Source organism: Bufo gargarizans, chromosome 11 (genome assembly GCF_014858855.1).
Source record: "Bufo gargarizans isolate SCDJY-AF-19 chromosome 11, ASM1485885v1, whole genome shotgun sequence".
NCBI lineage: Eukaryota > Metazoa > Chordata > Amphibia > Anura > Bufonidae > Bufo > Bufo gargarizans.
The window spans coordinates 27222835-27250091 of NC_058090.1; the positions used below are offsets into that span (position 1 = coordinate 27222835).

The window sequence follows — 27257 nt, forward strand, 5'->3', positions numbered from 1 at the left end:
AGCCCCTATGCAAAAATGTCATTTAGCAAGTTTTTTTTTTTTCTTTTCAAGTTTCTAAAACGCTTCAAAAACAGCAAAAAAAATAAATGTTACTGCGGCCTAATCCTTCTCTCTCCGGCCCGCTAGCGCTGGCTTTTTTGGTGTTCCTGACCTTACATGTGTCTGTGCAGCATTTCCTGGAAATCCCACTCTCGCAGCACGGGGGATTAATTAAAACCCTTACTCATAATTTCCCTTACTGATTGCTAAGCCCCCGGATGCTGCAGGATTTTGCTTTGTGTTCTTTCTTACTGTAGACAAACATGTTCTGGTTTTGTCGTATGCATGGACGCCGCACCGAGTTGAGAATGAGCACACACGTTTCTAATTTGCCGTCTGCCAACACACAGATCTTTTCTTTTTTTTCATTGGTTGTTAATTAACTTTAAGTAACGAGAAGGAAAATTAACTTCGACTGTTTCTAATTTCCCTCCAGTTAAATTATTTGAAGTAATTGAAACGGAAAAAACTCTCTACTTAATAATGGAATATGCAAGTGGAGGTAAGTGATTCCAACGGCACTTGGTGTATTGAGACATTTGGCATCTCTATAGGTCTAATCGCTGTGGGTCTCACTTTTTGGGTCCCCCACTAATTGAGAGAATGTGACCCCCGTCTGATTGAAATAGTGGTTACACATGCACAAATTCTATGGGATTGTTGATCAGCGCTGTACTCTCCATCTGTCCTGTAGAGACTGAACGGAGTGGTGACCGCAAGGGACGTGAGTCCTGATTGGTAGGGATCCCAGCAGTGAGATCTCCAGCAATCATATCTATATCTATATAGAGATATATAGATATCTATATCTAATAAATATATATATATATATATATATATATATATATATATATATATATATATATATATATATATATATATATATATAAAAAATTTCTTCTTAATGGCGTCTGTCAGCAGCTTTGTACCTATGACACTTGCTGACCTGTTACATGTGCACTTGGCCGCTGAAGGCATCTGTGTTGGTCCCATGTTCATATGTGCCCGCATTGCTGAGAAACATAATGCTTTAATAAATGCAAATGAGCCTCTAGCAGCAACGGGGGCGTTGCCGTTACACCTAGAGGCTCTGCTCTCTCTACAACAGCTACGCCCTCTGCACTTGGACAGGGCCAGACAGTAAAAACCTAATCAACCCAGGCCCTGACCTCGTAAAGTGCAGAGGGTGCAGCAGCTGCAGAAAGAGCAGAGCCTCTAGGTGTAACGGTAACGCCCCCTTTGCTCCTAGAGGCTCATTTGCATATAATAAAACATAATTTTTCTCAGCAATGCGGGCACATAGGAACATGGGACCAACACAGATGTCTTAAGCTGCCAAGCGCACATGTAACAGGTCAGCAAGTGTGAGAGGTACAAAATTGCAGATGCCCTTAAAATATTTCTTAGGCACCATAGCTACTTTTCCCGTTCACTTTAGCCTTAGGCCTCTTTCACACGGGTGAGTTTTCCACGCGGGTGCAATGCGTGAGGTGAACGCATTGCATCCACACTGAATCCAGAACTATTTAATTTCTATGGGGCTGTGCACATGAGCGGTGATTTTCACGCATCACTTGTGCGTTGCGTGAAAATCGCAGAATGCTCTATATTGTACGTTTTTCACGCAACGCAGGCCCCATAGAAGTGAATGGGGCTGCATGAAAGTCGCAAGCATCCGCAAGAAAGTGTTGATGCGGTGCGATTTTTCACGCATGGTTGCTAGGAGATGATGGGGACACAATCATTATTATTTTCCCTTATAACATGGTTATAAGGGAAAATAATAGCATTCTTAATAATTTAACTCGCCTCATCCACTTGTTCGCACAGCCTCGCTCGTCTTCTGTCTTCTTTTGATAACCTGGGAGGAAATGGACCTTTGGTGACGTCACTGCGCTCATCACATGATCCATCACCATGCTGTTGTATCATGTGATGAGCGCAGTGATGTCACCAAAGGTCCTTTTCCTCCGAGGTCATCAAAGAAGACAGAAGACGAGCGAGGCTGCGCAAACAAGTGGATGAGGTGAGTTAAATTTAATTAAATTTTTATTTTTTTAACTCCTCCATCCCATTTTACTAAGCAGTCTGTATTAAGAATGCTGCTATTTTCCCTTATAACCATGTTTTTATAAGGGAAAATAATCAAATCTACACTACACCTAACCCAAACTTCTGTGAAGAAGTTCAGATCTGGGTACCAAACATGCCAATTTTTCTCACGTGTGTGTCTAAAACGTATTAAAAAGCTTTGCACTCGCGGGGAAAAATTTTGCTTTCTCGCTAGTATCATTGGGGGACACAGACCGTGGGTATAGCTGCCCACTAGGAGGCGACACTAGGCTAAGAAGTGATAACTCCTCCCCCGCAGGCTATACCCCCTCCAGCCTGGAGAGAGCATATCAGTTTTTAGCTTAGTGTCGTAGGAGGCAGACCTCCCTGCTTTTGCAGGGCGGCTTACCTTTATTATTTTATTTTTTTCCTCTTTTAGGTTGGGGAAACAGAGTCGCCTAGCCACTCTGTCTACCCCGGGAGCAAGGCCGGTGTCGGAATCCCTCACCGCTCGCCCTCCCCAAGAAACGAAAGTGGACCAGGGCAGCCCAGCTCCCCTGCTTCCCGCCAGCCAAGGGGGTCACCTGAATCCGGCGAGACCCTCCGCCATTCCAGTCTCCTGCCACTTCGTGTGCCAGCGGCTGAAGAGGTGACCCTGCTGGTACTCTGAGAAAGGGTGAAGAGAAGAGGATGAAGATGGGGTGAGTAGTCCGTATTGGGTAAGTACCTCGGCCCTTCCCCTCCCCCTTCTCCCTTCCCCCCCGGTCACCTCATCATAAGATGGAGGACCTTTTTCCTCAGGTGGGCCATTCATGGTGAGGGCCCCACATTACCTCAGGCCCAATGTAGGTTTGGGCTTCTGTCCATACGGGGGGCCTGGGTTCTCCTCAGTACGGCCTGCGGGGTGAGCTCCCGCGGCTGATGTTCAGCCAGGGCACTTACAGAGCGCCGCTCCGGTCACTCCACTCCCGGCCGGCTATTCGTTTGGCCGGCGCCAAAAATTTAGCCCCTGGCTCCACTTCGGGCCTACCGGGATTCAGCCCGTGCAGTTGTTTTAGCGGCACGGGATGGGTTCCCGCAGCGAGAGTGGACACTCCCCCTCCAAATCAGTGGGCAGACATCGGCGGTTGCTCTTCAGGCCCCGCTGTGGTAACCGGCCGGCAGTACCGCCCGGTCGGCTGTGCGCCGAACTTTATGTCCCGGCTTTTGCGGCCTACTAGGCCGCAACTTTCATTCCAGTTATGGAGGGGGCGGGTTCGTCCTTTTGGCGCGGATTCTCCCCGACTAGCTGTCGCTCCTCCCCCAGGTGCCCCGCTGAGCTCCGCATCTGGTCCTCTGAGCTGGGTTAACCCTTTGTGGCAAGTCGTTTGTTTGCAGCCGGCACTGCATTATCTGAGTGTCCCCTTTCTGCATGCCAATTACCTTAGATTAGGAAGTTAACCCTAACCCCTTCCTGCCGGCATGTCCACCCTGGTGGTGGGGTATGGGGCTGGGCCCATGTCCTATCTGGACAGGGCAGGATTGCTCACAGTTTCCCATTCCGCCCTCCGGGGCTGTTTAGTTGAGAATGCACACATGAAGAATTCCCAGACCACCTTCTGGGTCGTCTGGTGTATAGGCCACCACAGGTGAAATCCAGGGGAGCACATCTGAGGGATTCCCAATCCGCCATACGGGCCGTTTGGTTGATAATGCTCCACCTGCACAAATACAGGGGAGCACATCTGAAGGATTCCCAATCCGCCCGCTGAGGCCGTTTGGTTGATAATGCTCCACCTGCACAAATGCAGGGGAGCACATCTGCAGGATTCCCAATCCGCCCGTGGGCTGTTTGGTTGATATTACTCCACCTGCACACATACAGGGGAGCACATCTGGAGGATTCCCAAACCGCCCGCTGGGGCCGTTTGGTTGATAATACTCCACCTACAAAAATACAGGGGAGCGCATCTGAAGGATTCCCAATCCGCCCTACGGGGTCGTTTGGTTGATTAATGCTCCACCTGCACAAATCCAGGGGAGCACATCTGAGGATTCCCAATCCGCCCGCTGAGGCCGTTGGTTGATAATACTCCACATGCACGGATCCGGGGGAGCACATCTGAAGGATTCCCAATCCGCCCTACGGGGCCGTTTGGTTGATAATGCTCCACCTGCACGGATCCGGGGGGAACACAGATGCAGGATTCCCAATCCGCCCTACGGGGCCGTTTGGTTGATAATGCTCCACCTGCACAAGCCAGGGGAACACAGCTGCTGGATTCCCAATCCACCCTCTTGGGTCATTTGGTTGTTAATCCACATGCGCAATCCAATGGAGGACCTCTGGCAGTTCCCAATCCACCCTCCTGGATTGTGGGTCGATTGAGTACCGCCCACACAATCCTGTGAGCGGTCAGGTAGGGATGCCGATTCCACCTCCTGGGTGTTTTGATGGTTATAATCACCGCTGTCACAGCCTGCAACTGCCATGGCTGGATGCTAAGAGGTAGAGCTGCGCACGAGCAGGACATTCCTCCTCGGTCTCCTCCGCACCTCCATCCTTCCTCATTAGGGTGATATTCAGAACCCTCCCTTCTGACAGGGGTTGGTTCTGAGGGAACAGGGAACAGTTCTGCGGACTCTGATATGAACCTTCTAGACTGCATCCATGCTACCGGCAGTACTGATTGTCTGCATTGCCCCTTCCTTAGGCGGCATTTGCTTTGCTACTGGATACAGTACTTACCCTTTGTATTCCCTCCTTCCACAGGTGGACTGACGGCACTTGCACTGGTCAGTGCCAGCCATTTGCGTCTCCCCTTTCGGTTGTTGACGGATTGCTGTTCCACTGGGTACAGTACTGGCGTTATGCATTAGCCTCTCTTATAGGAGGCGTTATGGCTTTATCGCGGGTGGCAATGTTTGCTGTAAGTATTACCACCTTGCTTAGGTGGAGGAATTCTTTACCCACCGGGAATGGGACTATTCGTATGCATTATCCTCTTCGATAGGGGTGTAATTCTCTGCCATAGGGGTCAATTCCTACTGGGTGCATTACCCCCTGCCATAGGTTAGGTACTGGCGCTAACCTCAGGATACAGTACTCCCTATATATTTTTCTCCCCTTCATAGGTGGAGTGGTTGCACTTCCATTGAGGGTAGTGCTTACAGTACGCGTTACCCCCTCCAGGGAGGGGGTTGTTACACTACCGTTGGATGCGGTTCTGTTTATCTCCCTACCTTCCTTCCTTGACGGAGGGTTGCGCTACCACTGAATACTAGTCAACAGTCGTGGCATTACCCCCTTCTACATCTTACGGGAAATCTCTGAGCATCTATGCATGCTTTAATTCAACTAAGCCTCCGCACTAGATGCCGTGGCTTCCTTCACGGGTGGGCCGCAGCAGCAGTCGTTGCCATTGGTGCCTGGTACTCTTCATCTAGAGGTATATGGATACTGGGGCTGCTCCCATACTGTATCCTCCCGTCTCTTCTGGTACTGGTGGTTGGCGCAGATAGGTCGTTCCTTGTTCTCTTAAGGGAGTCGCTCAGCAGCTCTTCAGGTGCCCTAGATTCCCATCCCTATGGGCCTCCACCGTTCAGGTCGGTCAGAACTTGGTCCTCTACAGCGTGTGGGTGCACGCCATTATACAAATGTTGGGATTACGACCCAGCGAGCCCAAGGTTGCACTGACTCTGTATTCTGGGCCACCACTCTTCCTCATTAGGTGAGGGTGTTTTGCTGGCATTCTGCATTGACTACTACAGCGTGTTCTCTAAGTCAGGATGGCCGAGTGGTCTAATGTGCCAGACTCAAGAGTTAATCTCTTCCGTGTATGGGTGTTCGGGTCTCCAAATGGAGGTGTGGGTTCAGATCCCACTTCTAACAAAAACAAAAAAAAAAAAAAAAAAAAAAAAAAAAAAGCAAGGGTAGTTCTCACAAGGGCCGGAGATCGAACTCATGGCAGAGGGTCATCCCCCTCAGATAGGGGTTCTACCCTGACACTGCTTCGGCGGTTGCTCTGGTTTTGCCCCCTTTTTAGATGGAATGCCTCAGAATGGCTCTGGTTGACTGAGTTAGCTTGGTTCCATGCTACTTCTGGGTGTCCTTAGGCCTCTCCCTCAGTTTTACGCTGGGAGGAGCAGGCGGTAGCTATTACTGTACAAAGGGTATTTGCATCTCCACTACATGCTAGGGTTCCTACTGAACATTCCTATTGCACAGTTCCTTCGTCAGACGGCGGTTTCTTCCGACTCTGGGATTGGTATCCTGTACGGTGTGGCATCCTCCTCAACTGGAGTGTGGCCTTTGCGTTACTCTGGCAGCTTCCTTTGTATGGGCTCCTCCTCAAGGGTGTATTTCATTACCAAGAGATCTGTACAGTGTCAGTCCCTGATGGCAATGGGCTTGCCCTGACCTCTCATTGGTCTTCATTACTGTTAACTGTCCGTTGCTCTGACGACTATTGTTCTTGTGTCGTCAACTCGGGTTTTGCATTGGCGTCAGTGCCATAGCTATCAGCACCTTACTTGGGCGCGCTCGACTGGGTAGCTTAGTCCCTGTGGCACTCGTCTACCTCTACGGTGATACTGTCCGTCAGATATGTTTACTTGGTCCCTGTGGCACTCGTCTACCACTACAGTGATTCCTTCCTTCAGTTATGGTTACTTCTGTGTCACATCAAGCGATGGTGGTCATTCCTTTCACTGCTCCTTCCGGGGGTGGACTACGGTCCCCCCAAGCCAGGCTGGGCGGGTGACTGTCTCACCTTGTCACCACTGGTAGGGATTTCGTTCCTTGAACGGAACACCCCTATTTTTCTTCCTGTCCTTCCTCTAGCTGGACTGCTGACCACCTTTTCCCTTCGGTCTCCTCGACCGGTGGCAATGGGTTGTATAGCTATGGAATCCGGGATCTATTTTTTTCCACGGAGAGTATTCTCTTATCTTGGTCTCTGCCCGGAAGTCAATATATGTCAATTATGGGTTTTTTTTCCATTACCGGTTTCTTTTAACCAGAGGAGGATCCTGCGAACCTGGATTTTGGTTCCGCTCCCACAGTTGTGGTCTACAACCGACTTCGCCCCGGCGATCGGTATATCGCTGGGGGCGTTTCAGGAACAAACAAGCCCCCCCTCTGGGACTTCTTCTTCTTCTTTTTGTACGTCCATTTGTCCTTTGTCATTGGCATCAGGCAGTGCTCCGCCAGAATTTTCTTTCTGGCGGAAGGTCACCGCTTTTCGGGTCTTCTCGGACATGGTTTTTCTCTTCTTTCTCCCTCGTATTTTAAGGGCGGGCTCTCCATCAGCCATCTATTTTGGCCTCGGAGATTTGCTGGTCCATATCTGGCGCGTTGGCGCGTTCCGCTGTATGGGTTTTCTGCCTGATTTTCTTGGAGGTCCTTGTCATAGCTGGCGTCTTCCAACGGGATGCTTTTTTTCCTGGGATGTCTGCCTGTCGGTTGCTTCCTAGCGGAGTGATGGCCTGGCCGTCCAGCGGTCGTCATTTCTCGGGTTCATCTACTCCAGACATCGCTTCTAGAGGGCAGCGTCTTGGTCTTCCGGCAAGTTCACCGAGTTTTTCGGGGGTCTTTCCTAGCCATCATCTGTTGCTGCTCCAGGCAGCAAGATCTTGCAGGCGGCAGCGGATGCCGCATCCTCGAGGGCGTTTTTTCTCCAGGGGCGTGTGATTTTTTTCCCTCCCCGTGGACTGCTTTAGGACGTCCCACGGTCTGTGTCCCCCAATGATACTAGCGAGAAAACGAGATTTTTGTGAACTCACCTGTAAAATCTCTTTCTCGCGTAGTTCATTGGGGGACACAGCTCCCACCCAGTTTCGGTTTGCCGCACATATTGGCGGTTTGTGGGCCAGTATGGTCCTCAGTTCTGGTGCATTCCGACTGATGTTTGTCAGTTGTGGGTTGTGTACTGTATTTTCATTATTGATTTTTTTCTCCTACTCCTATTGCTTGGGCACAAACTGATATGCTCTCTCCAGGCTGGAGGGGGTATAGCCTGCGGGGGAGGAGTTATCACTTCTTAGCCTAGTGTCGCCTCCTAGTGGGCAGCTATACCCACGGTCTGTGTCCCCCAATGAACTACGCGAGAAAGAGATTTTACAGGTGAGTTCACAAAAATCTCGTTTTTTCCTGCACGTCACCCGCAATGCCCGTGTGAAAGGGGCCTTAAAGGTTGCTTTGCCTGAACTTGGTCCCACTCTTTATCAACCATTATCATGATTGTACTTTAATTCAGCACTGGAAAATGCATGTGCAGCAGTACACCGAGCAGATGTGTTTGGGTGATAGCGGATCTGATAGTGATTAATAAGCCATTTCCTGTTCTCGTGAGGGTGAACAACTCTCAACATCCTCCTTGTACTAGGCAGAGTGATCAATACATGCATTGTGTCTGTAGGTTGTCAGGTCTCTAACCTGTCAAGGCCTGGTAAATTCTGCTGGTTATTAATTGCACACTGCTCAGTTTAAGCCTCTTGCACATGACCGTATCTTTCATCTGTGTGCTCTTAGCATTTTTTGCGGATAGCCCACTGACCAATTCATTTTTATGGGGCCTTTCACATATCTCTTTTTTTTTTTTTTGCGGGGCCGCAAATTATAGAGCATGTCCTATTGTACATATTGCAGAATAGAATAGTCCTTTATATTTTTTTGAGAGTGTGAAAAATGCACATGGAAAGTATCTGCATTTTGTGGACCGACTCAGCCGTGTGCATGAGGCCTTTTAAAGGGGTTGTCCAACCCCTATAATGATACCCTCCCTCCCCCAATGCCAGGGCTCTTCTCATATATATTGTACTTACCTGCTCCCTGGCATTCGCGTCGCTCCAGATGGCTGCACGGCCCACGCTGCATTACCCGCGATGATGGGGAGGCTCATCCCTGTCGCAGCCTGCTATTGGCTGCTCCCCCTGTCGCCAGACATTTTGATCCGGACAATGGGGAGATGCGGCGGCGGCCCTGCAGGGATCTGGAGCAATGTGGGTATCTGAGGAGCAAGTAAGTATAATGTATACAAGGGGTCATTATACAGATGCCGGAGTACAATCGCTCTGCCATGTTTGGCAGTGCTATTCAGCTGTATGGAATGGTAGCAGGCAGGTGTGAGGAGCCGTCGGATTCTGCCCCCCCCCCCCCTCCCATCCAGCAATCAAACACTGGTGATACGTTGTCTAAATGGGACAATCCTTTTAATTTGAGTTGAATCGAGGTTATAATTTTTTTTGTAATCTAGCAGCCACTATTTTTTTGCCCACTAGATCTTCCCAGCACATTTTGCTTCAATCCCAACTGTAAAGGGGATTGTCTCAGCATATCCACCCCCTTTCTATGACCATGCAGTCAGACCTCACTGGTGAGGGGAGCTCTGACTCGCCATATGTTTCCCCTGCAGCATTATGTGGTCGCCAGATCAAGAGCGGCTTTTTGCTGCAACACTCTGCACCGGCTACTGGAGAGGGATCTCCCCCCCTCTTGATAGATTCCCAGATGAGGCATTTGAGCAGGGCTCGTCCTGCCTCTATCCGTGGCGTATTTGCCCTTGAACAGACAGCCCGTCTTTGTAGCACCTGAGGTTTGCTGCCGCCCTCTTGGCAGCTGCTCTGTACGAGTGTGGTCAGCGGTGTTAATGGAGTACAGGGAAGGGAAGTTTACTCTACAGAGGAGAGCGCCAGACCAAGAGTTCACGTTCTGAAAGGCGAGCTTTTTAGGCGTAACCTCAGATGTTCTTATTAAGGACTTGTTTATTAAGTTGAGTTTGCCGTGGATTGATCTCAGCTGTGCAAACCCAATTATTCTTTCTGCAAAGACGTCTTGGGGCTGGGAACATTTCTGGGGGATGTTATGTGGCAGACTTGTTTTCACATGTGCATTTAACAACTTTCTGGTTTAGACTCTTTAGCAATCTCATCTTCCTGTGATCTGAACACGGTCTGTGGCATCGTGTTCTTTACATTGCACGCAGCTTCGCCTATGGTCATTTTCACGTTTAGGCCCTAGTGCAAACTACACACACTTCAAGGGGTGTCTGGGAGTAAAATAATGATCTATCCTCAGGACAGCTCCTCAGTATCCGATCAGTGGGGGGTCAGACAGCCGGCACCTCCACCGATGAGCTGTTTGAACAGACTCTTGGAGCACTTTGGCCTTCTCAAAGCATAAAAGTAGAATGGCTGCGCCTGTTCACTTGAATGGGACTGAGCTGCACACAGGCCACGTGACTGGTGAACGTGACATCGCTGGCCTAGGAAAAGGCCATAGTGCTAAAAAGAGCACCGTGTTCCCTTCAAACCGCTGATCGGCAGGGGTGACATGACTTGGACCTCCACCGATCTGATATTGACCTATCTTGAGGATAGGTCTTTAATATTTTACTCACAGAAAAGCCCTTTAAGTTGCCAGAAGACTGTACATTTTTGAAATTTGACAAAATGTGGTAATTTCTTATTTATTTAGCAGGTACATTTTACATTACTTTCATGGCACGGTAATGGCTCAGGCCCAAGAGCTGTTCCCACATAATCACCCATGGAAGTCAACTGTAAGTCACAGCTGACATACTGCACTAAATGGAGTCTGTCAGCAGGTTTGACCATGCTCAACTGCTGACGGCACTAGGTAGTGGCCTGGGAGAGCACTAATAGCATACATTTTGTGTAGCTTGAATAGGAAGTTTTATTCTACCTAAGAGCATAAGGGCTGGGAAGCAGCTCAATGCAGGGAGCGCTTCATAATAAAGCTGTTTCCAGAACACTTGCAGAAACAAAATAAAACTTCATATTAACTCTACTCCTGATAAGAATTGTATATAGAATAGATATGTTGTACTGATCTTCCCAGCCCCTGCCTATTGCTGTTGACGGCTTGGGGTCAGCACAGATGACAGACTCCTTTAGTGGATCAGTCTGACTCTGGTTAGGCAGGACTACAAAAATATGGCTACTTGCCTGTCTACAGGTGGAACGTGCACGTTTTTCTAATCTTGTATCCCCATTTCCATATGATATGCCATAAGTGTCTAAAAGGTGTAGGTTCCAGATTTGGGAGACGTATCTATAATGAGATTGGGGGCTTTTTTTTTTTTAATCACATTTGTCACCAAAAATATGTAATTGAGCGAATATTGTATTTTTATCCAGCATCCTCTTTGTTACATGTCTAACGAACCACTAGGGTTTAGGGTGAGAAGTGGAATCCCTCCCCGAGCCTCCAATGTGATACACTAATGGTATATGATCTCCGCCTCATCTCTTTCCTCATCGTTTCCTCTGTAGGGGAAGTGTTTGACTATCTGGTTGCACATGGAAGAATGAAGGAAAAGGAAGCCAGGGCCAAATTCCGGCAGGTGTGTGTGAAGTTATACATTTCCTCTTCTTTTTTTTTTTTTTTTTTTTTTTTTTTTCTTTTTTTTTTCTTTTTTTTCCCCTCAAAGTGTCTGGTTTGGGGGCAGACATTTCAATTTCCAAAATGTTTTTTTTTCTTCTTATGACGGCTTACACATTGGTTCGGCTTAGAGCAATGGCAATTTTTGTCACCAAATTTATATATTTGGTCACAAAATTATATATATATATATATAGTTAGTATTTAATTGGACCGCGGTGCTGGTCCACACTGGCCTGGCTTTGCACCTGATCAAGAAAGTGTGCTGCATCTTCATTTTCATATATATATATATATATATATATATATATATATATATATATATATATATATATATATATATATATATATATATATATAATGTATGCTCTGTGTGTGTGTGTATATATTTATATATATATATATATATATATATATATATATATATTTTATATACGTGAAAAAAATGCATGTTAGAAATTTTATTTAAAAAAAGCCACAAATAATGCTTTAATTTCATGCCATTTTTTTATAATTTTTTTTTACAAATGCAGCCATGCTATTCTAATCTTGTACAACACCTTTCAAGGGATTATTCACCCCTGGGGACCTTTTCTGCAGACCCCCACAGTGTGGCCACGGGTATCCCCACGTCACCCTCCTGTTGATGACTCACCAGAAGCGATGACGGGTCACCCATGCATGGTCACTGGGTCGTGTAACACTTCACCACTGCAGCAATTTGACCAGCGTCAAACCGGATTTTGACGTGGGGAGACCTGAGACCCGTGGTGCCTGGGAGCGACTGAGCCAGAACCCGGCGATCAGGTAAGTATGATTCCCACCGTGGGCCCTGCCACGCCTGGGGGTCTGCAGGAAAGATACCCAGAGGTGGTATGTACAGGTCTGTGGATGGTCTCAAACTTATGCCCTATTCCTGAGATATAATTTGCCCTTGTTAATAATAGGCTTCGTTATCTTGCCTTGCTGTCTGCCCAAGTCTAATTTGGGCCTGGACTTTTCTCCTACATGATGGATTTTGTGAAGAAACATCTGGAGGGTGGGTTCCTGTTAATAAATTAAAACCCGGCTGACTATGACCTTGGCTATGCTTCTGTGAAGTGTTTATTGAATATGCGTCACAAATATGTTTCATACCGAATCACTGACATTTTTTTGGGGAGGGAAGGTCCTTCTCTACCAATTTTGTTTTCAGATTGCATCGAAGCTGGAAAATGAAGCAAATTGTGTAGATCTTAATGAACAATTCTGTTGTTTTGTATTTGCTGGTCCTATAATGACTCCTATGTTTCCATGGTAACAGATAACAAGCACATGCTGTAGTAGCCGGGTACTGCAGTGAGCGCCATCAGTCTGTCCCCTACTTCTTGGTAACCCAGCGAGTGTAAGTTGGTATAAATTCTCAGAGATATGGAAGTGCAGGATCAGACTACAGAGTTTGTAGTCTGTTACCACGGAAACCTATAAGTCCGTATTAAAGTTGGAAATCAGAGCTCTCCAATGATCTGTGACTGTAGCAGCTGCCGTACAGCAGCCTACACAGAGGAAATTAACCATGTCCAGAGGTCGAACACGGTGTATCATTTGGAAGATTACAACAAGCCTTTGAAATATATGGAATGGTGATGTAAATCGTGATTTTGTATCTTTTAGATCGTTTCTGCGGTGCAGTACTGTCATCAAAAACACATTGTTCACAGAGACCTGAAGGTAAGTGTACCGACTTCTCAGAACGTCTGCGCCTAAGGCCTCATGCACACGACTATCGCGGACCTGTTGACTTCAATGGGTCCATGGTCCGCGTTTTGCAGCCAAGAACAGGACTTGTTTTGTCTTTTGCGGAACGGACATACGGATGCGGAAAGCACACGGACCATATGTGTTTTCCTCATCCCAATGTCCATTCTGCAAAATGCAGACCACGGATCCATTGAAGTCAGTAGGTTCGCAAAAAAAAGATGATGCGACACGAACTTCATGTATTTTTTTGCAGTTGTTTTGGGGACCACAAAATGTGGCCTTGCTTTACTCCTCAGTTATACACAATTGAGATGGGGTGAGGACATGGATATTATGTTATTGGGGGTCTGACTTTTGACAACCCCCGCCCTGTAGCTGTGTGGCGCCCCCTGATTGTTTACCAGGCACAGCTGCTGTACTTAGAGTAGCGGTTGTATTTGGTATTGTCGCTCAGTCCAATTCACTTTACTTGTTTGAGACGAAGATGTAGTAAACTCTAATACCAGGTACGGACACCAGTACGAAGCTATGTCTGTTTAACCAGGGGTTGGGGCGCTCGCTATATTGTCCAAAGCGGAGAACCACTTTAAATACGCCAAGTGCGCAATGACTTTTATTTAGTCGGTACGTTTGTATCACCTGATTGTACTGCTGCTGAGCAGTCTTGTTTTTTGTCGCTCCTCCAGGCAGAAAACCTGTTACTAGATGCGGACATGAACATTAAAATAGCGGACTTTGGATTTAGCAACGAGTTTACGGTTGGCAACAAACTGGACACGTTTTGTGGGAGCCCGCCATACGCTGCCCCAGAGCTCTTTCAGGGCAAAAAGTACGATGGACCTGAGGTAGACGTCTGGAGCCTGGGGGTCATTCTGTACACTCTCGTCAGCGGATCCTTACCCTTCGATGGACAGAATTTAAAGGTGTGTTACTGGTGGTCTACATACGGTAGACCGGTGTTCAATGTCTTAGACAGATGATGCTTCTTTCCAGTATATAATTTATTATTCCCTTTAATATTTTCTTTTGCTGGACAGAATAGCATGGTCTACCACTGTGTTCTGTCCAGGTAAAAAAAAGAGGGAAATACATGAAAAGCATGTAAAACGGGAGTCTAAAGATGAATCCTTTGGATTTTTCCAAGCATGCTTTTGGTTGAAATGTTTACCCCTGATGAGTATAACCCCAAACTGTGTTAGGGAGAGAGAGCTCCAGCAGAAAGGGCACACCACTGGAGCTGTGACAGGGAAAGAGCTGCAGCAGAAAGGGCACACCACTGGAGCTGTGACAGGGAGAGAGCTGCAGCAGAAATGGCACACCACTGACCACTGGAGCGGTGACAGGGAAAGAGCTTCAGAAGAAAGGGCACCCCACTGGAGCGGTGACAGGGAGAGCGCTGCAGCCGAAAGGGCACACCACTGGAGCTTGGACAGGGGGAGAGCTGCAGCAGAAAGGGCACACCACTGGTGCTGTGACAGGGAGAGAACTTCAGCAGAAGGGACACGCACTGGAGCTGTGACAGGGGGAAAGCTGCAGCAGGCAGGACATTCCCTCGGAGCTTTGACAGGGAGAGCTTCAGTAGGAAGGGCACTCTCCTCTGCGCTGTGACATGCAGAGAACTGATCCCGGAACTTAGATGGGTAGAGACCTGCAGCAGAAAGGACACACACCCTGACAGTCTGAAGAAAATGTAGCAGAAGAAGAATGGCTCAAATTGCATGTCTGATTCTAGCCCCTGAAATAGCATCGCACATGAGCTGATTTTGTTCATCTTTGTAGTCTCGGACTCTATTGATGTACATTGGATCTTTTTTTCATAGAAGGTTTTTTTTTTGTTTTTTATTTTTTAATTTTATTCTTTTCTTAGGAATTAAGGGAAAGAGTGCTGAGGGGGAAATACAGAATTCCCTTCTACATGTCAACAGACTGTGAAAACCTTCTCAAGCGTTTCCTGGTGCTAAACCCTACCAAAAGAGGCACTCTAGAGGTAAGGGTTCCAAAACTTTGCAGCCCTTTGTTTTTTTTTTAAATCTAGGTTGTCATTTTTGTGATTACTTTGTTGTATTCTAGATCTTTAAAGGGGTTATGCCACTAATGGCACTTATCCCTTAACGACAGGACAGGGAATAAGTGTTGGACCGCTAGTGGTCTTATTGCTGGGACTCCCACCGATCAGGAGAACGGGGGTCTGCAAGTGCCGCTGAACTGCCTGGTGGTGGTCAGAGAAAAATAAAAAAGAAACAGTGAAAATGGAGAGGTGGTGCTCATGCATGCCCACTGCTCCATTTACTTATATGGGACTGATGGAAGCGCTGTTCTTGTTAGTTCCTTAGAAGTAAATAGAGCAGTGGGCATGTATGAGCACCACCTCTCCATTTTCACTTTCTTTTTTATTTTTCTCTGACCTGTTAGGTACATGATGTGAACTGTAGTGAAGATAATCTTCTTACCAGTGAATGTATACGTGAGTTATAACCTCCCTTCTGATCCTCAGCTGTGTCATGTGACCAACACTCTGATCTCTAACTGAGACAAAACAGGAAGTCAGTTACTTCTCTGTTCATTCCTATGAGACTGACATTGAGGCCCCCATAGGAATACATGGAGAAACTGGCTTCCTGTCCACACATAAGATACTGTTATTTGGAGAGTCAGAGTACTGTTCACATGACACAGCTGAGGATCAGAAGGGAGGTTATAACTCAGTCACTGGTAAGAAGATCACCTTCACTACAGTTTACATAATGTACCTTTCTAACCGTTCAGAGAGTACAATCTTTTGTTGAGTGCTTCCTTAAAATCATTTTGCCATTTACTGTGTGGACAACCCTTCTAAAGGGTTAATGCGGATTTCTTGCCGTAGACTTGCTCACAGGTGTCAGAGGTGGTCCTTTGCTCACTTATCCATCGTACTATTAAAGGTCGGTGTGGATTTACAAAATTTGGCTAGATGGATCTAAAGAGTCTGTTTGGTAAATAAGAACAGTGGGGTTCTCCTTGTTAAGCCGGTCAGTGGCTTCCCCGGAAGCCGGCGAGGGCTGAGGACGGCACTCGGCAGGGTGTTTCTTGGAATGAGCAAATTTATCCCCCCAAAAAGTGCTTAATGAGCACCACACATAAAAAAAAAAACTAATGCAAACCGTAACATGGAAGTCCCTGAAAGCCCACTTTGAAGATCATACGGCTAAATTATTTCCTTTGGGTGCAGTCTTGAAGAGAGCAAAGGTGTTCTAATGGTTTTATTTTTTTTATTTTAACCCTTGCCTGTCCAATGAGAACCTCTTGTTATATAACATCCTCATTTAACTTTTCCTATTAAGCAAATAATGAAGGACAGATGGATCAATGCGGGACATGAAGAGGACGAGCTCAAGCCATTTGTCGAGCCAGAGCTTGATATAGCAGACCAGAAACGAATAGGTAATCAATGGTTAATTACATGAGGGCAGAATCTCTTGACCACTGGCAGCTTAGAGGGAGTGTGTCAGAAAATGACCTGTTTAAAAAAAGAAAATTTTAATTATTATTTTTTTAAGTCATGATCTTAAAAAATGCCCTTCACTTTTGCAGTTTTGCTTCTTAACGCTAAGCCTTATAAAAGGGTTCTGTTCTGTAGGGATCACTTCTCAGCAGTCATCTTATTATCATCCCAGGCAGGATTACACTTATGTAGGAGCCACAATTCGCAATAAATGATTGTCATAGCTCACCTCGCCCTTCCTGCATAATGACCTCCAGGGGTCACAGAGCATGCCCACAACACTCATCCTTAAAAGTCAGATATATAATTTTTTGATTTACTGCTCAGAAGAACTTACTTAAAGGGGTTGTCTCATCTCAGACCTTGGTGGCATATTGCTAGGATATGCCACCAATGTCAGGTAGCTGCAGGTCCCACTCCTATCTCCAGAACGGGGCCACCAAAGTGAAGAAGATTGCACCACGTTCTCCAATAAATTGTATGGGAGTTCCGAAGTTTTGGAAGTCCCATAGCAACGTTTGAAAAGTGCACTTCGTCTGCACTGCTGCCTCTCCATTCACTTCTATGAGACTGCCGAAAATACTCCTGCCAGCGCACGGCTATTTTCAGCACAGTCTCCCGTCAAAGTAAATGGAGGGGTGGCCGCTCTTGCGCCATGCATTCTCGGAGGGGCGGACAGCGGACTGACTAATATTTTATGCTGATATCAAGTGCTTGTTTGTGAGTACAATAAATAGGTTTTCATTTAAAAGTACCGTGGATGCTGCACTATGTTGGCGTTTCTTTGAAGGTGCTGGAGTGTATGAGATTTCGCTGGGCAGCGTGGAGCGAGGAACAGGGCGTCTGCCTGTGATAAACAAATTTTTTCCTGTTTGCACAAGTGGCTACGTGTTTGCGGGGAGAAGCGCGGACCAGAACCCATTTTCTTCTGCCATGCATTCTCCTTCTCTTTGGGGGCCAGTTTCAGAGAGGAGTGCCATGGGTCCCACGTCTGGGACCTGCCTCTGTCTGTCTGACTTTGGTGGCATATCCTAGAAATATGCCGCCAATGTCTGAGATGAGACGACCCTTTTAAAAGGGCTGAAGTTGATCGAATAGCAGGAAAGATTATAAAAATAACCACTCGCCTGTTCAGACCCCGCTGCTCCAGCATAACTGCTCTGGTGGTCCCAGTCAGTGTGTTTACCTCCCTGCAGTGATGACATGATCTCCACAGCAAATCTCTGGCCTCCTTGGTGATGCTAGCATGTATGGCACAGGACTGCTGGGGCCAGAGATTGGCTACAGTGGTCATGTGGATGTATGGCAAGTCATCACTGCAGGACAGGCAAATTAAGGCCGCCGGGGACCACCAGGATGGAATATGTGAATATTGGATTCCTAGTAAGGTGCTTGAAAAGTCTAGCTAATGACCCCCTTTTTTCTGTTCTTTTTCAGATATAATGGTTGGAATGGGTTATTCAAGGGAAGAGATTCAGGAATCTCTTAGCAAAATGAAATATGATGAAATCACTGCTACCTATCTGTTACTTGGAAGAAAATCATCAGAGGTATTAATTTTACTCTTATACAGCTTAGTGATTTTACTTTATTCTTTTTAATTGTCTTCAATTATATATATTTTTTTTAATTGTCTGAAGAATCTGCCGCCAGATCTGAGGGCAAAGAAACCGAGATCCTAATTCCCTGGATGTATGACTTGTGCTTCTTGCTCTAGTTTTCACAAAACTACTGCCGTGCTGCGGACTGTTCAGTGATGAGAGCTGGTTGCGTAGTTCTGTGTATATGAGCGCCATGCTGTCCCCCTGCTGCTGACTGATGGCTTAACCCTGTACTAAGCGGAAAGCTGCCAGTCACTGGTGGTAGGAGCCCAAGCCCAGCGCTCACGTATGCAGAGGACTACATAGCATGTGCTCATCACAGCGCTGTGGTAAATGCTGTTTTGTATGTACTAAAAAAGGAACTTGTATATATCTCACTGTCTCGACGTTTCCTTGCTTTACGTTTCATCACCAGAACATGTGTTTTATCTGCAGTTGGATGCCAGTGACTCCAGCTCTAGCAGCAATTTGTCACTTGCTAAAGTCAGGCCAAGCAGTGATCTGAACAATAGCACTGGACAGTCCCCGCTCCATAAGGTGCAGCGAAGCATCTCCTCCAGCCAGAAACAGAGACGGTACAGTGATCACGGTGAGCAGGCCTCTTGTATGTCCGTATACATAGTATATGCGTAATGTGTGTGCGTTTGTTCATATACGTTCTGTAGGAGATGTGAAACTAAATATGTGGTGGGAATTTATCAAATGAGTCGGTTCGTTCAAACACTTCGTTTTAATGCAGTCGGAGACCTGTCTCCACACAGCATTAAAATGTATTGGCTCCGCGGAGCCAGACTGCATTTCACCTAATGTCGCTTGAGACTTCGGCAAATGATATCAGTATTCATTTATGCATCTTTAAAAACATTCAAAATTAGGAATCCGAAGTCTGGTTTAGTAGTGAGGTACCAGCCGCGACGAAACACAACTTCGGATTCCGAACTTTAAACGTTTTTAAAGATGCAGAAATGAATACCAAATTAATTCACCGAAGTCTCACGCGACTCCGGGTGATGCGCAGTTTGGCTCTGCGGAGCCAATACATTTTAATGTATAGTGTGTAATTTTTTTATTTTATTATTTTTGTATACAGATGGTAAAAATGGGATGTGAACCCAGCCTAAAAGATGCACTAACTTTATCAAACATGTGATAAATATGGCATAAATCGCAGCAGCAGAGACTCATGCAAAACCAACTGTAAAAGTTCTCCTTGTGATAAATTGCACCCACTGTATACAGAATTCTTGCATAATCAGAAATCTGACGTCTTCCCCACTCATATGGATTTGTAGGACCTCACAATGTCTCCAGAATGAGCCACTCTGGTTTAGGCAATAGAACCCATGATGGGCTTGTGTCTTATTTTCTCTGTTATTAACAAGCCTTTCTCTTCCTGTTTCCCAGCTGGCCCTGCCATCCCTTCTGTTACAGTTTACCCAAAAAGAAGCCAGACAAGCACCACAGATAACGATCTGAAGGAAGAGGTGCAGTCTCGGAAATCCAGTAGCGCGGTTAGTGGGCGAGGAGTCACTCCTCCTAGCCCGATGCTTGGTAATGCAAACAACCCCAATAAAGCAGATATCCCCGAGAGGAAGAAGAGTTCTGTCGTCCCCAGTGTAAGTGTGTTAAAGTAACTGTGAAACAAACACTCCTCTTCTATATGCACTTTACATCTCCTAAAATTGCAGTTGCAAAAAATTTTGTTTTTTTTGTGTTTAAATGCCATACTGATTTTGACTGTTTGTGTATTCTAACCTTTCCCGGTGGATGTTCTCCCCCCCCCTTCCTTCACTTACATTGTATTTAGCCTGCCCCAAAAAAAAAGCCTGGACTCAAGCTTCACCCTTCTTGCTGTGGGAAAATAACTTGTTGGGTTGGGGATGAAACAGGATCAGATTGTTTTTGCTGCCACAAAATGCCCCAAACCCTCCTGGCAAGTTGTAAATGTGAAGGGTTGAAGTCGAGGTCAGTGGGAGCGGAGTTCCCTTATGTTGTGCCTTTTAGTACGACCACCACAGTAACCCACGGTGTTATCTCCCCTGCAGAGTAATTCGACGTCCAGTGGAATGACACGTCGAAATACGTACGTGTGCAGCGAGCGCGCCTCCACCGATCGACATTCGGTCATTCAAAATGGCAAAGAAAACAGGTAAGTTTTCTTTTTGTGGGGGAAGGGGGCCTTTAAGAAGTCCTACATTAATAATGCTGATCATCCCAGGTTGTGTGTAAGGTATGATGTATGCAAACCTTTTATAATGTGCCATAAGTTGTAGTTCCAGTGACAACACTTAACCCCTATTTTGTGCATAGGGAATAAGTGTCAGATTGGTCGGGGTCCAACCACTGGGACCTCCACCGATCAGAAGAATGGGGGTAATGTGTTTGAATTAAGTGTTGGTCACTCATGTGTGCTGCCACACCATGCAATTCTATAGGACTGCCTAAGATATCAGTGTACAGTCGAGTTGTTGGGATCAGCGGGGGTACCAGCGGTTGGCTCTCTTCACCAGTCAGACACTCTTCCGCTATCCTATGGATAGAAGATAACTTGTATCTGGGCAAACCCCTTCAATGGTGTTTTCCCACCATCCGATTGTTGGGAGCAGAATGCTGGGACCCCCTCGGATTACAAGAATGAGGCGCCTAGAGTCCCCAGAATGGATGGAGAGGCTGTCACGCATTTGAGCTGCCATGCCATTCAACTCTGTCAAGAGAAGTGGAGTACAGTGCTCAGCTACCTCCAGCAGCCCCATAGTGTTGAATGGAGTAGCAGTAGGCAAGTGTGAACGCCGCTCCAGGGAGCCCAGGCCCCTCATTCTTGTTTATTTGTGAGGGTACCAGTAGTCGGACCCCAAACGATCACTTATTCCCTATTGTGTGGATAGGCGATAAGTTCTCATGGTGGGACAACTTCTTAAAAGAGCTTTCCAGGACTTTTATACTAATGACTATCTGATCGGTGGGGACCAGACACCCAGGACCCTGCTGATCAGCTGTTCGTGAAGGAGTCCTTTCCATAGAATTGTCACATAAGATGTGTAGAAATTTACATAATGGCGCTTAACATGTCAGCGATTTCGGTGAATTCAGACCGGCTGCCCGTGGTGTGCCGCATGCCAATCTGCGAACAAACACTAGTTTCCAGCTTAAAAAATTGAACATTTTACCAGTGAAATTTCCATCCTTAAAATCTAGCATTTATTTTCAATTATGCCTAGAAGCCCTGGATTTGTAGCACGTGCATGAGAATGAACTTTGGAGGTGATGCCCTGGGCTTGCTTCAAATGTATGGGGAATTTGTAGTGCAAAGGCATTTTCACATGTAGGACTGTATGCACGGAAATATACAATGTTTTCTATTTTTTGTTTTGTGCTTTTTGCAATAATTTGCACCTGTGTTCCTGGTCCATTATACTTTTCTGTCTGCCCAAACCTATTCTACCCCCCTTCCCATCACAGCCTGACAGGAATTTTCGCTTATGCAACTAGTCCTGCCTCAGTAGGTGCCCTATCTTCCATCTTTGCTCGGCTGCGGCATCCGAAATCGATGTCCATGTCAGCCTCCAGGCACTCCGAGATGTTACCACCAAATGCCAGTGAAGCCGATAACTTCGGGCCTGCGTAAGAATATTTAAAAAGAACACACAAAAATCTTTCAAAAAGTATCTGTCAAACTAACATATTACCTGTTGCCCTTAAGTGTCATACTGTCCCATCCCCTCCCCCAGTTGTGCTATAAGGCCTGTGTTACATTTCCCATTTGGGTCCATTATCATTTTTTCCCTTTCTCGTAGCTAAAGCTGTTGAAATATATGTCCCTCATGGTAATAATGTCGTCTGTGGAAACCCATCTAAAATATATTTCTTGCTAAGATCCCTGATCGTTTTTTGTTTTTCATGTTGCACTTTTAACATTGACGATAAAGCGCAACGTGGTCATGTCGAATACTAAGAATGCCTGTAAATCCGTGACACATGACTAGTGATGTGTATAACATTTGTTCATAACGTCCGCGTGCTTTCGGACTACATTCAGATGTTTTCCATTATCCCCCCCCCCCCCCCCCCCTTGTTTTAATTCCAAAGCGTCAGCCGTTTATCTTCATTACAATGTATTTACTTAAAGCGCACCTCCGGGGGGAAAATTCCTGTGGACGGATCGCGCGGTCCCATTTTCCACCACTCCCCATCATTATGGCGTTCCAGGGAGCAGAGGTTTTTAATCCTGTATGGAGCCTCTGCACATCGGAGAGCTACTTTAGCTATCCTTGTGCCTTGGGGGAAGGTAGTCGTCAAAAAATTACAGTGCAAAGACCCTGCCTACGGTAGCCTATATCTACCTCCTGGATCCCGATTTAGGATGTGGTGATTTGGGATACTGCGTCTTCCGCCGGGCAGATTTATGTTCTTGGTCAAGGTGTGCTTTAAGACTGGTTCCAGTTATGAATTTGTTTGCATTGATCCATTATTTTAAAGCGGTTGTTAAATAATTTGGGGGGGGGAAAAGTCTAAAAGTAATGTTCCAATACAGCAAGAAAAAACACCACTACTCACTACCTCAATCCGCCACCGATCCTGCGCAGATGTCACAGCGGACCTCCATTGGGGTTTGTTTACAGGCTGCGGGCTTTGACGTGATATACCGTGCAGCATATGATGTGTTTACTTTGTGGTCAACGGCCATCATATGTCACCACATGGCGCTACACTGGTATATGTCACTGTAACGTATCGCCTGAATGCCCTGTAACTGGAGCCCAGGTATGGCATATGATGCAAGGAAACTGTGTGTTATTTTAGACTTTGTGGCTTTAAAAAAAAAAAATCTGAATATTGGACAACCCCTTTAAAAGCCTTTAAAGGGGTTTTCCGGGATTTTAATATTGATGACCAATCCTCAGGATACGTAATCAATATCAGATCAGCAGGGTCCTGCACTCGGCACCCCCAGCCGATCAGCTGGTTGAAGGGAGGGCCCCGCTCAGTGCCCCGCTTTGTTTACTTACTCGCCATCGACAACGCAGTGGTGAACAGGTGCAACTACAAGCCGTCACATTACCTTCTATGGGACGGCTCCTTCCTATACACATGAATAGGAATAAGCCGTCCCAGTGAAGTGAATGGAATGGTTTGTAGTTACACCTGCACAACGTGCACTGTCTCCTCATACAGCTGATCGGCGGGGGTGCCCAGTGTTGGACCCCCACAGATCTGATATTGATGCCCTATCCTGAGGATTGGTCATCAATATTAAAATCCTGGACAACCCCTTTAAGGTTTAGTAGGTTTGATTTTTTTTTTTTAAAGGGTTAAAAATAAAATTTGCAATGCTCAGCTCACAAATTTTTGCTGTTCTGGGGCTACTTTGGTCCTCTCTGTTCTGATTCCTGCCTGACACAGGAAATCACTTGAAATTCCCACTCAGCCAATCCCTGGACGTAGAGGTGGCCCACCTCACCCAGTGATTGGCTGAGCTGCCGTTTCTTGTGTGTGTCAAGCAAGGATCAGAAGTGGAGAGCAGCGACAAGACAGTATCTGTGAGGTGAGCAATGTTTTTTTTTGTTTCGATTCCTCTGTCTCATTAACGACCTTATGTTCATCTGTCTCTTCTTATCGCAGCACAATCCCTGATCAGAGAACATCAGTGGCCTCCACGCACAGCATAACAAGCACCACTACTCCAGATCGCATGCGCTTCCCCCGAGGAACCGCCAGCCGAAGCACTTTCCATGGCCAGCTCCGCGAGCGACGCACTGCAACCTACAACGGACCACCCGCCTCGCCCAGTTTATCTCATGAAGCCACACCTCTGTCACAGACTCGAAGTAGAGGCTCCACCAATCTTTTTAGTAAATTAACTTCAAAATTAACTAGAAGGTAAGTTGTCTTTTTGGTGGTGTGGCAATTCTTTCACCCGTCACTCCCAAAAGATCCCTATGTCACAGAATTTGACTTTCTGGTGTATGTATTGTATCTGTATATTTTGTGCCATATTTATAGCGTTTTTGTCCTTTTATGTTCCCCCCCCCCCCCTTTGCGTACTGTAAACCTTAGACCTATTTTGATATGTTAGCTTCATTGGACCAGTTTACAGTCATTGTGTAAGCGCCGGCCCCTCACACATATTTGTGCCACGGAGCATTGCTAACTGGCAGAACAATTGGAGTGTAACATGTCGCCAGCCTGTGATCCATTCCATGCATGGTGCTCCCAACCAGCAGCTTTTTTTTTTTTTTTTTTTTTATATACATGTAATTGTGAACGGAGGATGGCATCCGTTTACTCCAGTTGTGATCATTATGGTAGTGTTCGTGGGGCATCAAAGGTTTACATTGAGTAGGATGTGCAGTCTTCTATTCAGGTCATTGTCTGTTGGGCAGTTAGATGTAAGGCCTATGCTTAACAAGCAGTAAATATGTCTGAATTTAGATTTTTCTCAGAGGCACCCCCACAAAAATTATCATCTGTCACCTTGGTAATGTAGATAAAGATAATTTTACCGCTGGCGCTTTTATTTTTTAATTATCTAATCCCTGGCCTCACCGCTTGACCGGCACTCCGTCTGCTGAAACTGCCAGCATTGTGTGTGTGTGTATGTATATATGTATGTATATGTATATATAGTCACTGTCTCTATACATTTCTGGGAGACTTGCATTGAGCGCCTCCCTAGGGATGAATAGAGAAAGTGACTTCCGGTCCCCAGGCACACAGCTGTATCTTTAGTACATTTTTGAACAGGTAACTCAAAAATAAAGGCACCAGGAATAAAAATGATCTACACTGCTGTTCACATTGCTTACATTTTTCACACGCCAGCCCATTTAAGTAGAGGCACATAGGGACACACTCCCTTTGGCTTTTCTGATATGTATCAGGCCCTCTCAAAGTTGAAATCCAGAAAATAATTGCACCCACAAAGTTCAAAACTGAAGGCCATTGACTTTTTTTATTTTTATATTTTTTCTGGCACCCCAGTGGGTAATTTACAAGGCATTTTAGTGGGTGCAATTGTGCCCTCTAGTTCAACGTTCTGAGGGCTCATGCACACAGCCGTATCTTGTCTCCCATCTGCGTTTTTTTGGCATAGCACACAAACCTATTCGTTTTTAGAGGTCCGCAAAAAAAAGTGTCATCTGTGTTCTGTCCGCATCCGTACACAAATTATACGACCTGTTATTATTGTCCTTATTGCGGGGGAGACTAGTCATTTCTAGTGAGGGTAACACACGGAAGGGATCTGTATTTCGTGGATCCGTGGTTTGCATAGTCGTGTGCATAAGGCCTTACATCATCTGTAAGGCTAGGGCTCCACGCTGTGTTGTGTGACAAATTTTATAAGGCTAGTCTATGGTGTCGCACTGCGAAATGCAACATACTGCGAAATGAAAGTCTTAAAAAATACATCCAAGATGGATTTTTGTGCGACACCATAGTCTATAATTATAAAAATTGTTGTGCGACACATGTTGCAGTGTAGTTGTAACCTATGTGCTATGAATTAAAGGGATGCAGTCACACCATTTCAGTGTAGGGCCCCAGACTAAAATGCTGTGACTGCATCCCTTTAATTCTCGTACTTATAGCTGTCTCCACATCTGCCATCTTGAATACATTTGTGCAGTGTATTTCAGCGATCTGGCAGAGGACGATGATCCTACCCCCTGAATTCTTTCGTTCCTGCGGCTAGCACAGTGCTGAGTCAACTCCATCGTGACTCATCTCTGTTCATCAGAAGTTGAGTAGAAGCATCTTCCCAGAACGTTTGACAGCAGCGCGAGTGAAAATTCCTCCCTTCTTACGAATGATACATATCACTTATTTACTGCTTGTTCAGTATTGTGCCCTAGGTGTGTATCGCAGTGCAATAATAAACCAGATGCCTTCTATTTCCTTTCAATCTGGACCAGGGATGAAAGCGCAGCCTGCTGAGCCTAGTGAGACACTGTAAAGTATCGCTGTATGGTTGCTTTCTGTTTCGTAGAGTAGAGCTTTTTGCTAGCGTAAAGTATTATTTTTTAGAACCTATATCAATGCATTAAACACTTGCAATATCTCGGGCGGTGAATGCTGCCCGAGCTTTTAATACTACAGTATGGTCTCGTTCAGTCCCAGTGAACCCCTCACTTGTGTGTGCCGACATTTTGTAGTAGTCTCTTGAATATGCAACGTCTAGAACTTGGGTGATGTGACATTAATGTACATTGTAACCTTAACACTAAATCTACCTCCAAGTTTTACCTGCTGGTGTAATCTGGTATTGCACAGAAATTTGTTCATATAAAGTTCTGATTTGTAAAAAGGGGAGGGGATTGGGGAAAATTTCGAGTTTGAAGAGGAACATTTTTGAAGCTTACACGTAGGGCTGCAGCTAACGATTATTTTAGCAATCGAGTATTCTACCGATTATTTTTATGATTGAGTACTCTAATAAGAAAAAATGACTTCATTAATAGACTGTTTTCCTTTATAAAAACTCATCACACTCCCTGCCATCAGTCCCCAACACCCTTTGTTCCCCCCGGTGCCTTCAGCACCACTCCCCCGCCCCGGTGCCTTCAGCACCACTCCCCCGCGCCATCGTCTTTGCTCCCCTTGTGCCGGGCCACACTTCATTTAAACCACGGACACACAGTCCGTGAAAGCCCAGCCTGCCCGCCTCCTGACATCCGGAATGCACAGCGTCATTGGTTGCTATGACTCTGTTCACTCCGGGCGCCCGGCCTTAGTCGCGCTCCCACCCCTTCGGTGTCACCAATTTACGTTTCAAGCAGGGGCGCTGCCGACACTCCATCGTTCCGTGCTGCTCTGGGCCTGACGTCACACAGCTCATCAGGTTATGACGTGCGTATGTCAGGAGGTCAGTGCAGCGCAGGACCATGGACATGCTGTGGAGTGTCCGGAGCCCCCCTTGCTAGAAAGGTGAGTATTACAAGCGCATTGCGGGCCAGCGGGAGACCAC

The 27257-nt window shown here is 46.2% G+C and overlaps 1 protein-coding gene across 7 annotated transcripts in view; it reads left to right on the forward strand.

Annotated features, from left to right (window-relative positions):
* The window catches only part of MARK3 (microtubule affinity regulating kinase 3), an 88380-nt gene that overhangs the window by 37901 nt on the left and 23222 nt on the right, over positions 1-27257 (forward strand). For 5 of the 7 annotated variants that reach the window (XM_044272207.1, XM_044272203.1, XM_044272205.1 and 2 more), the window contains exons 5-15: positions 476-541; positions 11365-11435; positions 13127-13183; positions 13900-14136; positions 15081-15200; positions 16534-16633; positions 18132-18244; positions 18731-18884; positions 19700-19911; positions 20341-20444; positions 23915-24172. In XM_044272207.1, the coding sequence (XP_044128142.1) occupies positions 476-541; positions 11365-11435; positions 13127-13183; positions 13900-14136; positions 15081-15200; positions 16534-16633; positions 18132-18244; positions 18731-18884; positions 19700-19911; positions 20341-20444; positions 23915-24172 (1492 nt within the window). Of the gene's footprint in view, positions 1-475; positions 542-11364; positions 11436-13126; positions 13184-13899; positions 14137-15080; positions 15201-16533; positions 16634-18131; positions 18245-18730; positions 18885-19699; positions 19912-20340; positions 20445-21754; positions 21917-23914; positions 24173-27257 lie in introns of all 7 variants that reach the window. The other 2 variants (XM_044272209.1, XM_044272210.1) reach the window with 1 other exon arrangement.